The sequence below is a fragment of the Eretmochelys imbricata genome, chromosome 3 (genome assembly GCF_965152235.1).
Source record: "Eretmochelys imbricata isolate rEreImb1 chromosome 3, rEreImb1.hap1, whole genome shotgun sequence".
Taxonomy (NCBI): Eukaryota; Metazoa; Chordata; order Testudines; family Cheloniidae; genus Eretmochelys; species Eretmochelys imbricata.
Window position 1 is genome coordinate 121,125,617 of NC_135574.1, and position 12,000 is coordinate 121,137,616.

General features: G+C 39.5%; 1 protein-coding gene across 1 annotated transcript in view; it reads left to right on the top strand.

Moving 5' to 3' along the window:
• The window catches only part of IGF2R (insulin like growth factor 2 receptor), an 89,210-nt gene that overhangs the window by 41,165 nt on the left and 36,045 nt on the right, over positions 1 to 12,000 (top strand). The window contains exons 19-26 of the mRNA XM_077813298.1: positions 1,748 to 1,927; positions 3,922 to 4,023; positions 4,978 to 5,079; positions 5,682 to 5,856; positions 7,554 to 7,721; positions 10,481 to 10,624; positions 11,108 to 11,286; positions 11,743 to 11,830. Of these exons, the coding sequence (XP_077669424.1) occupies positions 1,748 to 1,927; positions 3,922 to 4,023; positions 4,978 to 5,079; positions 5,682 to 5,856; positions 7,554 to 7,721; positions 10,481 to 10,624; positions 11,108 to 11,286; positions 11,743 to 11,830 (1,138 nt within the window). The remainder of the gene's footprint in view (positions 1 to 1,747; positions 1,928 to 3,921; positions 4,024 to 4,977; positions 5,080 to 5,681; positions 5,857 to 7,553; positions 7,722 to 10,480; positions 10,625 to 11,107; positions 11,287 to 11,742; positions 11,831 to 12,000) is intronic.

The following is a 12,000-nucleotide window of genomic DNA, read 5'->3' on the forward strand; positions in this document are numbered from 1 at the left end:
AGGATGGGGAGCCTGGTGCTGGTGTGGAGACCGTGCAGCCACTGTCACAGAAGAGTCTCCTGAGCATGTGTACCTGCAATCCACTGCAGGAATGAACAGCAACAGCAGGAACATACCAGGAAGAGCGAGGGGGAGGTCTCCATCCACAAATTTGTCAATCACCCTCCTGCTTCCTGTTAAACTGTCAAATTTAACAGATTTCTGCTTCACCTCTGCATTGTGAAGCAATTAACATGCCACAGAGCTTGTACCCACTCTGGTGCAAGTTCTCGGGCTGGATCCTACACAAACTGAGAGCCTATTAAAATACTTTAACATGCTATTCGCTCATCAACATCCTCTTTGTTTTGTCTTATTTTGTACATTAGAGTGAACTGTGGTAGAGAAGGGCGTGAGAGTAAAAGCAAACCTCAGCCTCTCCTGAGCTGTTTCCCGGCGACCTGGGCTCTGATACCGCTTCTTTTGTTTGTGAGCTTTTTCCTGGGTAGACATACCCTTAGTGTCTCTGTCTCAGTTCCCCACCTGGGAAGGGGAGAACTTCATAAGTCACAGGGGTGCAGACAATAAAATCTATGACTGATTGTGAGGTGCTCAAATTTGATAGTGATGAGGGCAATATAAGTACCCAGATTGAGTGGGGAAAGATTTTGTGTAGCTGTACATCTGGAAAAAATGTTTCAGCTGTGTTTCTCTGCAAGACACTGTCTATGACTGATGGAGACAGATGGAATTCCTTTTGTGAGCTCATGACTTAAAAACTACTTTCTCACAAGAACTGCATTAGTTCTCTGCAGTTCTAAGAGTAAGAAATAGACACTGTCAGCTAAATCAGTAATCTATCGATTCCCAGAGCCTCAAATTTGGATTTGACTTGGTTTGCAAATGGAAATGAGTTTGGTAGTTACTGCCCCTGGTTGGTGGATGTTTGTTCCCATCAGTCGTCATACACAACTGGCAATCTCTAGACAGTGTGAGTCAGTTAGTAGAAACACTCTTGCTGTTTTGTGTCAAGATGGAGATACAGTAAGGAAACCTGCATAATAGTTTATTGTCATCAGCCATTCACTTCCCTGGACATCAGAACCGTAGAGGATTCTTATTGTTGGCCCTGATGACATATTGCATACCCCAAAATCTACTTGGGCTCTATCCTATGGAAACCTAATGTGTCACTTGTTGGAAATGCCCTAAGGTCCATGACCGCTTGGTCTCTCACAAGAGCAGTGCAAACTGCAGAAGCATCAAATGTGAGATGAAAACTTACAAACTCTCTCTAAATCAGTGGCACCCAAATTCTGAGTCACATACCACCTTCTTAAAAGCTTGTTCAGTCTATTTACTTTACTTTACCACGTCAAGATCACAAATGACAAGTGGTACATGTACCACAGTTTGGTAACCCCCCTGCTCTAAATTCTTTTGCTGAGCTGTAGTTAGCTGACAGACAGGGACTGTTGCCTCTAAAGGTTTTGCGTAGCCTCTTAAACACCTTCCTATAAACCAATACTTATAGATAGATGGGACTGTTAAATGTCAAGATAATTTGAGGGAGAGGGGGAAGGTAGATTTCTTAACCTCTCAGTTGCTGTTTCACAATTACCTGCATCTTTTAAAAAAGGATATTACGGAATGTCACTTTGGCACAGCAAAGAACTCTGGGTATAGCTGAAAAGAGGGAAGCTTGATTTTAGTTTTACTTTTGCGAAGCAAGCGCTGTTTCATTGTCATCCTTTTTTCTTCATTCTAGGATTCCTTTTCTGAAACCACTTCCATTAGTAACCTGGGGGTTGCTAGCAAAGGCCTAGTAATTGAAGGACATGGTCGAGTCCTCCTAACCTACACAAATGGTTCTGTGTGCATCAGTGCTGATGGGAAGAGGACCTCCTATACAACCATAATTCATTTTACATGCTCCAAAGGCACTCTTGTAAGGATGGAAATGCTTTTAGTCTCCTCATTGTACTAATGTTCTCTGAGGCTCTGTATGGGGTGCAGAAACAGTGTCATACTGGAGACATGATGAATACTGAATAGTGGTTTTTCCTCCCTCCCCATGACTCTGGTGCTTCAGCGATGTATCTAGAGTTGACTTACATTGTTAGCCAAATTTTAAAGAGACAAGCAAGACTGTAACAATTGAGAAGTTAATGGTCTGATCTGGAGGCCATATTTAAGACTGGTTTCAGAGTGGTAGCTGTGTTAGTCTGTATCAGCAAAAACAACAAGGAGTTCTTGTGGCACCTTAAACTAACATTTATTTGGGCATAAGCTTTCGTGGGCTAGAACCCACTTCATCGGATGCATGGAGTGAAAATACAGGAGCAGGTATAAATACAAGAAAGGATGGGGGGTTGCTTTACCAAGTGTGAGGTCAGTCTAATGAGTTAAATCAACAGCAGGATACCCAGGGAGGAAAAATAACTTCTGAAGTGGTAAGAGAGTGGCCCATTACAGACAGTTGACCAGAAAGTTAGAAGAAAAGGAGTACTTGTGGCACCTTAGAGACTAACCAATTTATTTGAGCATGAGCTTTCGTGAGCTACAGCTCACTTCATCGGATGCATACCGTGGAAACTGCCAATACAGTTTCCACGGTATGCATCCGATGAAGTGAGCTGTAGCTCACGAAAGCTCATGCTCAAATAAATTGGTTAGTCTCTAAGGTGCCACAAGTACTCCTTTTCTTTTTGCGAATACAGACTAACACGGCTGTTACTCTGAAACCTGTCATTACAGAAAGTTAGAGTAACCTTAGGGAGAAATTAAGTTTAGGTTTTGTAATGACCCAACCACTCCCAGTCTCTGTTCAGGCCTAATCTGATGATGTCCAGTTTGCAAATTAATTCCAGTTCTGCAGCTTCATGTTAGAGTGTGGTTTTTGAAGGGTTTTTTGTTGAAGAATTGCCACTTTTAGGTCTGTTATTGAGTGACCAGAGGCTGGCTCTCATATGACCTTGATATGCATGAGGATTTACACACGTAACTCTGAGTCTTAAATTACAATACGAATGTGTAAGTTTTCTAATGTGACCATAGGGAGAGGATAGATCCAAAATGAGGAAACCTATGTGCTTTATAAGGCAACCAGACTTAACAGTTTCACTGTCTCTGTTTTGTCATGCATGTATAACTGTTTCCCATTTTGTTTATATCAAAGCTACAATTACTTAACTCCACATAAGCAAGGGAATTCAGATTTAAGGTAGAAAGCCTGGAATAATACTTGTTCTAGGTTTGTTCTTGCTGCATCCTAGGTGTTTTAAATATTGCATGACTCTGAGATCAGTGCATAACATTATCATGCTCAGAATCTTAGTACAAGGGACATAGGATATATATATGTGGATTTTAGCACTTACCTGCAAAAGCAAAGCAGTGCAGAGTAAGTTTGGACCTATAACACTCGATCACAGTAAACTTCTGAATATTTCTTATTTGAAATAGTTAAACTAACCTTCTAGTGCTTCATGGCCCTATTTACTCAATATTTCCTGACAGTAATTGCTTGCTTATCATAATGGACTATGTGTCTGCCCTGAAATTTATGAATAATTCAATTAAATATTGGATTTGATAAGTGTATAAGTAGGACTTTTTTGTTTTGTTAATGCAGGTCTTTAATACAATTAGCTATTTAGTCTAAGCTGTTTGGTTAATGTAGGCACTCTGCATACTGAAGGTCTTGAACTGTTGGCTGGGGAAAAGGTACCACAAAGTACATGTGCAGTAATAAGGTTTTTTGTTTTGTGTTTTTGTTTTTTTAATTTGAGTCAGGTTCTCAATCAACTGAGAATTTGTCCCTAAACTCTTACTAAAATAGAAAACTTTCAAGAATTAGTAGTTTTGACATAAGATGAAACAGATGCACTTTAAATGAGTCTTTTTTTAATTTTATGTTTTCTTTGCAATTTAAATTTTCAGAGTAGCAGCCCCAGGTTTATTGATAATCGAGAATGTGTTGTCACCTTTCTGTGGGAAACGGAAGCTGCTTGTCCAGTCACAACAACAAAAGATGAAACTCAGGTGAGAGTGGGGAGGGCTATTTTGTAGCCATTAAAAATTGTTCTTCATGCTCTGCTGCCATTTGTCCCTTTTTTCCTCACGTTATTGTCTCCTGCAAAGCTAGTTTTACCAAAGTAGTTCTTAAAGTTAATCCAGAGCTACTGAAAGGGGCCAGACTTAGAATACTCAAGAGTGAAGTCCTCTGTTAAGTGATCAATAGAGCAGGTATGTCATGAGAAGCAATAAGGCAATTTTCCGAAATGGCTCTACTAATATATTAGAATGTTGACCTAGAAAAACCACCCCTGGAGATAGGGTAACTTACTTGCTATGATCATTGAATTGTTTTGCTCCCCTACTGAGACCACCAACAAACTACCAACTGTATTATATCTGTCCAGGGATTTATGCTCAGCTCATCACAGCTGCATCTGGATTTGTAAAGATCTGTAGGGAGATCAGACTAATTTCACACTGGCAATTGAATAACCCTCAGATTTTTATGCACATCCTGGATTGGATCTAAACTAGTGACCGTGTTGCAAAATATCTGCATGTCCTTTTATAATTTCATTGATGCGTTCTCTTCTCCCTCATTTAGTTCTCTTTATTTGCCTTTTCAGACTTGCTTTATAGAGGATTATGTTCAGTTGTACCAGTATGCCAGTGGTGCATGCTTTCTTGGGTAGCTTCACAGACAGTAAATGGGCAGCTGTCCTTGCATTGCACTAAAGAATACAAATGTAGTGTTACTGTTAGTAGTCAGTCTAAATTAAATCTCAGTTAGCCCTTGCCCAAGTTACGTTGTGGCCCTCCTGGTCATTATGCATATTTGTAAAGGTGCAGTTTTTTTAAAGCTATGTATATAGCGTCTCCTTTTTACAAATAATAATTTCCAAGTTTATCTGCAGGTCCCTTCTTAAAATAACTAACTCTCTTCCTCCACCTCTCAACCCCACCTCCATTTTTTTTCAGTCCTGCTCTGTGAGAGATCCAAACAGTGGCTTTTTGTTCAACTTGCAACCACTAGCTTCAGAAAAAGGCTATATAACCAGTGGAATTGGGAAGACATTTATGGTACTTTTTAATTTATTTATTTTTATTTTATTTTTTTTAAATGTACAGACTGCAGCTGGTTCATGCCTTCTGGTCTTAGTTGGTAAAGTGGAAAGTTTGACAGCTGATCCTATCCTTTGCCAGTATCCTTATGAGTCAGCCAGGCAATGCCTTACTTCGGGTAAGGAGTGGAAGGCAGTTAAATAGTTTTTTCAGTGGCTGGTGAGAAGAAATTTGAGGAAAAAGTCAAACTGACACTTGGTACACCTCGAAAGTAACTTGAAAGCCATCTTCCTGATGCTGACAAAATGATAAAACTGGTGTGGTTTTTGCTGTGTTTCTGGTTTTACTACATTGCGTGCTCCCTTTTCTTTTGGATGGAGGTGGAGGGTCATAAACAGATCAACTACCCTCTCTGTACTGATGTCGACATACATAAAAAAGGAAGTAAGCAAGAACCAGGGTGAGTGCAGAAATGCGGGATTTAATTATCCTGTATAGACAGCCCTCCTGTGGGCCAGAAACAGCAGAGGCTATGTTCTGATGTTGCTTTTATGTGGGAATGATTATCAATGTTAAGTCTTCAGGTAAGTTAACATTATTCACATTTTAATTTTTTTTAGCTAAATATTTGTGGACCAGCACCGGATTGTGGTACTATTCACGGAAAACCAGCTGGTGGATGTGAAGTAGAAGATCTGAAATCAAAGAGGATAGTGGAATTGGACAAAACCCTCTCTCTGTCCCCAGAAGGATTTCTAACTCTTACCTACAGAGGCAATTTTGAGGTAAAATCAGGTGAGTTCAAAATCCCGTGCTATGGTTTCAATGAATTGGCGTTCACTTTAGATCTGTGGTGGTGGTTTCATTCCCAGGCCCTGTTCTTTGTGCAACAAAATCTATCTGATAAATTCAGTGTTTTAAAGCTGTGTGGAAAAACCCAAATTAATTTCTACAAAAACTTCAAAGAAAATGAGAATTTTTCATTCTGCAGAAAAGCTGAGTAAAAACTCTCAATTTTTCTGTGAAACACGTCAACATTTTCATAGTTTCGTTGAACAAAACATTTTGTGTTTCAGTTTAGTTTTTTTCTTTGTTTTTTAACTTAATAAAAATCTGAAGAAACATCCCCTCCCCTCTGCCCCCCCCCCCCCCCCCGAAGAGTGGGAAGGGGGATGGGGAAAACCAATTTGATTTTAGTTTCAAATTGAAACTTTCATTTTATGATCACTTTGGGCTTTTTTGGCAAAACTGTGGCTGAATTGAATTATCCACAAGTTTTCAATTTGACAAATACCTTTTCAAACACTTTGATCAGTAACTTTTAATTAGCTCTAGGTGGCATACTGTCTTGTACGACTGCTCCTATTTCTTATCATGACTAACTTTCTGAAGCTGAAACGTGCTAGGGAAACTGTTCACTTGTATGTCTGAACGAACTCAGTTTCTGGGTTCCCAGCTGGGAGACATGGCGTTTATTGGGAAAGGAATGTGGCCGTTTGAGAAAGGAGCACTGGGCAGGAAGGGTCAATGTACCGTCTTAAGCATTATGCTTAATTTTAAATGATAGTCCATAGATTGGTGAAGATCTGTCACCATAACAGTTGGCACCAAACATATTATTGTTGCTGGGTGCCATATAAAATGGATAACCTACAATTATGAAGACTAACTGGAAAGTTGATATCAAACATCATAATGTCAGAAATACTAGGTAAAGCTCAAGCTTCTTGGCACTACTTCTTGAGGCCCTATGTAACTTAAGTCCTCTCTCTTTGTCTGATTTAGGGTGTCTTCTGTTCACCCTTCACGCCCAACCTACTGCACTCAGCAATGCTGGTCTTGAGACTCCATTTGTTCTGTTTTTGCTTGGAAGCTATTCCATTGGAATAGGCCAAAAGAGTGCTGCAGTTTCTGCTGCTGTAATTGTTTCCTTAATGTCTGAGCCAAGATCCTGGACTTTGCCTAGAAATCAGAGCTCACTTTTTCATGGATAACTTGTCAGCAGCCATGGCAACAGTATCTGATGCCTGAATAGTGATGGGGTGTGTATCTGTATGGGCTGCTTTTTTTTGTGGTCAAGGGTTCAAGGAGCACAGTTCTCACTGGGCATACTTGTTTCTGAAATCGGCCTCAGCGGTCCATGATTTGATATGCTTCCAATGACAAGTCTGTTTAAACTGGGGTGTGTGGTGTGTGTGTGTTTGTGTGGTTTTTTTACTCTAATTGGCAATTGAATAATTCTGGCCCAGATACTCTCTAAAGGCTCCCTGTTGGGGAGTTTTTTGTTTTGTAGTTCGAAACACTGCAGACAAGGTTGAATTTTTCTGACCGATATTAAGGTTTACAGTTTGATTTAATGCAACAAATGGATATGCTGAGTTAGGAGAGTGACTGACTGTTATTCTTAAAGTGCTCACTTTTCTTTAATCTGAGATTAGAAAACAAATCTCAGTTGCATGCAGCAGTAGATCATTTGCTGTATCTTCACACAGGAGCATCAGACACTTTTACAGTGACTTTCATCTGTAATGACTCATACCCTGGAGAACTTAAATTTGTGGAGGAAGAAATAAACAGTGCACTGGGAATTCATAATACGTTCTTTGAGTTTCATACAGCCTTAGCCTGTGCCCCTGCTCCAGTAGACTGCCAGGTTACTGGTAAGTACATTTTGACTGTGGGGGTGTTGCATGAAATGCATATCATGGAGGTGAGGGTAATTGAACGAAAGGTAAAGCTTTCTATGGAGATGAGTGAAAGTTTGAGGTAGGGTCAAAAATGTTTAAAAACTCATTATCTTCAGGTAAAAGTCTAGAAGAACTTTTCTAACCCTTGTTTGCTAGCACTAGTTTTGATTCTTTTATAAAAATGAGCTCAAACGTAATTACAGTTTATAAATAAGCGTGTAAAAACGCGGGTAGATGACTCATGGAAGGCTAAACTGCAGTTATTTAATGGTGCATATTAATTGTTGCTAACGTAGCACTCTTTTCTCTAACGTTTTTAAATGTTAGATGTATATTTGATCAGTAATCCACATCTGAGTCACATGTTACTGTTTTCCCTAGTGGCTTGGCTCTTTACCACTCTGTTTTCTCACATGTAAACCCTACTGATAACAAGATCCGCTGCAGGTCCGAAGAAGTTAGGAGGCTGCTAAAGAAGCAAATATTGATAGTGATGATTATTAGTGAAAGTGGAGAATTTGGGCTTCAAGGGGTGCTTTATCTGGTATATCATGGGGTTGCTGTTTGTATTTTTAAGTATTTGTTAGAAGTGCCCAGAGTACTCACATTGGTGATGCTGCTTATTTAGATAAGTAAAACAACTGGTTCCTTATCTCAGTATGGTGAAGCTACAAATGTTTCCTGATTTATGATTATGAAGGACTTGGAAACCATGTGGTAGCTTTTTGGTTTTTGGTGTCCTAAGCTGGGATTGTCCTCAAAAAGAAGTTTGACTAAAATACTTCATTTATGTAGCTGAGTAGTACCTAAAAGGAAGCAGCTCTCTTCATGACTGTTAACCTCATTAGAATCCAGAAAATGGAAGGTTCCTCTGTTGCATGCCAATAGTATCTCATGTTCCTAGGGTACAAGACTTTTTTAAAGCCTTAGTTTTAGGAGAAAGCTAGGAACTAATTGACTTTGCAGATAGATATATATGAAATTTTGACCCTACCAAGCTTGATAGCTGACTTTTGACAATCACTCTATTCTTCAGTCTGCACTGGAAAGAGTCAGCTGTATGGTCATTTGCATGTGTCTGTATGTCATGCAGCTAGGTCTGTATTATTATTATTATAATATAATAGTTGCCCTGAATTAGAGGATGTCGACAATCTCAGTTTGTATTGATGGGTCATAGCATGGCTCCAAAGACCAGTTGGAGAAGAATGACACTTACCACACTAACCACAGGGCCATTTGCCTGGTTGAGCTGCACATTATTGCTGTAGCTGGTGATCTGCTTCCCACTACACAACATGGTTCTTAAAGTCGTAGACCCCCACCCTTATGGCTTAGCACCATGCAATGTGGTCAGTTGCCAGTCGCTCAAAGATTGTCTGTCTGAAATACTCACTTTGTGCAGACCCTGTTTCAGTTTCTTTCGGAGCATTTCATCCACCCTCCACACTTAGTTACCAGAGCTTAATTCAGAATACAGAGTTAGTTTTGATTGGTCTCGGGCATACAACTTACATGACCAGTCCATGAGTGTGTCCATATCGGTTGGATGCAAAGCAAATAACCCTCGATACCAACTGAACCAGCTTTTGACAAAACTTCCATGTTGGACACCTGGACCTGCCATTTGATGTCTAGCTCTAAATAGAAACTGTCAAGATTTTTAATGTGCTGTTCATAATAGGTCCATGTTTCACGCCCATAGACCATTATATCCTTATACCCATAGGGCTGTGAGAACAGTAGCATTATGCCCTTAGAATCTGTCTACAGACAAGTCAATGTTGCTTCCAGATTCAGTGATAAAAGCGACCACATGCGGCAGTATTAGGTCTATGTACTGCTCGTTTGGAAGACTATGCCAAGGGAAAAAAATTAGCTTTGGGAAAAAAAAATCAATGTCATTGAGAACTGTATGTATGACATTGAGCCCAGTGAGACCCTGATCCTATTCGGGTGCCACCTCAGTATAGATAGCTAAAAACATGCTCTACCAAGTGTACTTAATTTGGGAGTGGGTTCTTGTCTCTTTTTTCCATAGTGTACCACATTAACAACAAATAGGAGAGGAAAGGTCCAGAAGTCCATTTCATAACATTCCTGTGACAACTACCTCAATGCTTGCATGGAAAACTAAGGGAATATAGATTTCAGAGTACCAGCCGTGTTAGTCTGTATTCGCAAAAAGAAAAGGAGTACTTGTGGCACCTTAGAGACTAACCAATTTATTTGAGCATAAGCTTTCATTTTCTAGCTGTCCATACTGTGGTATTAGAGAGATGAAGTGGGTGAGATAATCTGTTGGACCAACTTCTGTTGGTGAGAGACAAGCTTTCTAGCTTACACAAAGATGACCTGAAGAAGAGCTCTGTGTAAGCTGGAAAGCCTGTCTCTCTCACCAACAGAAGTTGGTCCACTAAAAGATATTACCTCACCCACTTTGTCTCTCATATCTTGGGACCAACATGGCTACAGCAACACTGCATGCAGTTTGGTATAACAGAGCCAGTATTTTTGGCTGGCCAGCTAGCTTTTCATGGACCTTCGGTAGGGGTCCTATGGATCAGTTTGGGAACTGCTGCCTTAATAAATTCATATTGGTAATGAGACTTTGGTATGTATCGAGGAGCCATCTAACCTTGTAACAAGAACATTACGAAGGTCAGTTTTTATATTTATTGTCCTCAATCTAATGTCCCCTCAATTTATTGTACATCCCAAATACATTTCAGACTCAGCTGGCAATGAATATGATCTAAGTGACTTGAGCAAGGAGGGAGAGCCCTGGATTGCTGTAGATACTTCAAAAGATGCAAAAACAAGAACTTTCTATTTGAATGTTTGCAAGCCTCTACCTTATGTGCCCGGATGCCCTGGTAAGCTGACAGTGGTGCATTAAAATTCTCTCTTCCTAGCTTGTGGTTTTATGACTTGAGTAATTTTTATGAAATAAAGAATTGATATTTATCTCTTTCTGTGTTATGTTTATTTTAGGATTGAACCAGTTTGTTGTTAGTACAGGCTATAGCAAAGGTGGTAGCCATAAATACATTTTAAAAAAAAATGCCCCTTCTGTTTATCTTAATCTGGTAAGAGAACTTGTTGGAACCACTAACATGAATACATAAGCTTAGCAAGGTGCATTTTCAGTCTGTCTAACAAAACAAAGTAAAGTTCTGAATAAAATGTGCTGTCAGTTTCAGATGAACTGGTGACACTTTTTATATAGTGATCCCAGTTCACTCTTCGATATGAGCTACTGCATTTTTTGATCCACTCTGCTTTTTTAAATTATGTCTCCATAAGTGGATTTTCTGTAATGAAAATGCAGCATGACAGAAAATTTCCTATTCCTGCAGGTGGTGCAATAGGATCTTGTGTGAAATCTGCTGATAAAGGCCAGAACCTTGGTGTTATTCAGATAAGTCCTCAAGCTGCTACCGATGGGTCTCTTAGTATTACTTACTTGAATGGTGACACATGCAAAGATAAACAGCGCTATTCTACACGTATCCTCTTTGAGTGTGATCAAACCCTAGTAAGTGTGTGTGGTGATTTTATATAAAAATCAAATCCTGGTAATAGTTCCGTCTTATGGCATGTAACAAAATGTATTTTATTTCTCCATTCCAGAAAAAAACAGAATTGGAGGCCTCTAAATTTTGCTTAGCAATGTTTTTCAATATATTCTAATAGCCATAAAAGGGAAAATCATTTTCATCGGCCTTTACTGAATAAAGTTTTATGCTGTGCAATACTAGACTCCCCATTATTACTCAATAACAGTGGCTTTGTTCAGGAACCTGATTTATAGGGTTAAAAGTACGGGCATTAGATGCGAGTCTGCTTGAATTCAATCTGCATGACTTAGAAATACACTTTGAGTTTGTTTGTTTATAAAATGCATTTATCTTCTCCCCTCTCCCTGCTTACCTAGAAAGAGAAACCTTAAATATTAGAACTGGTGATTATTCCCCATGTGTTTGTATTGTAGGGGTCACCTGTGTTTCAGCATGAGGATGATTGTGAATTTGTGTTTATATGGAGAACCCTGGCAGCCTGTCCTGTCCACAAAGCAGAAGGTAAAAAAAGTCTCTAAACTGGAATTAAATATGAAATTTGATCTTATTCTTTAATATTACAACAGTTTTGTACACAATGATTTTGTGAAAATACTTGTGTAATTCATAGAATATCAGGGTTGGACGGGACCTCAGGAGGTCATCTAGTCCAACCCCCTGCTCAAAAGCAG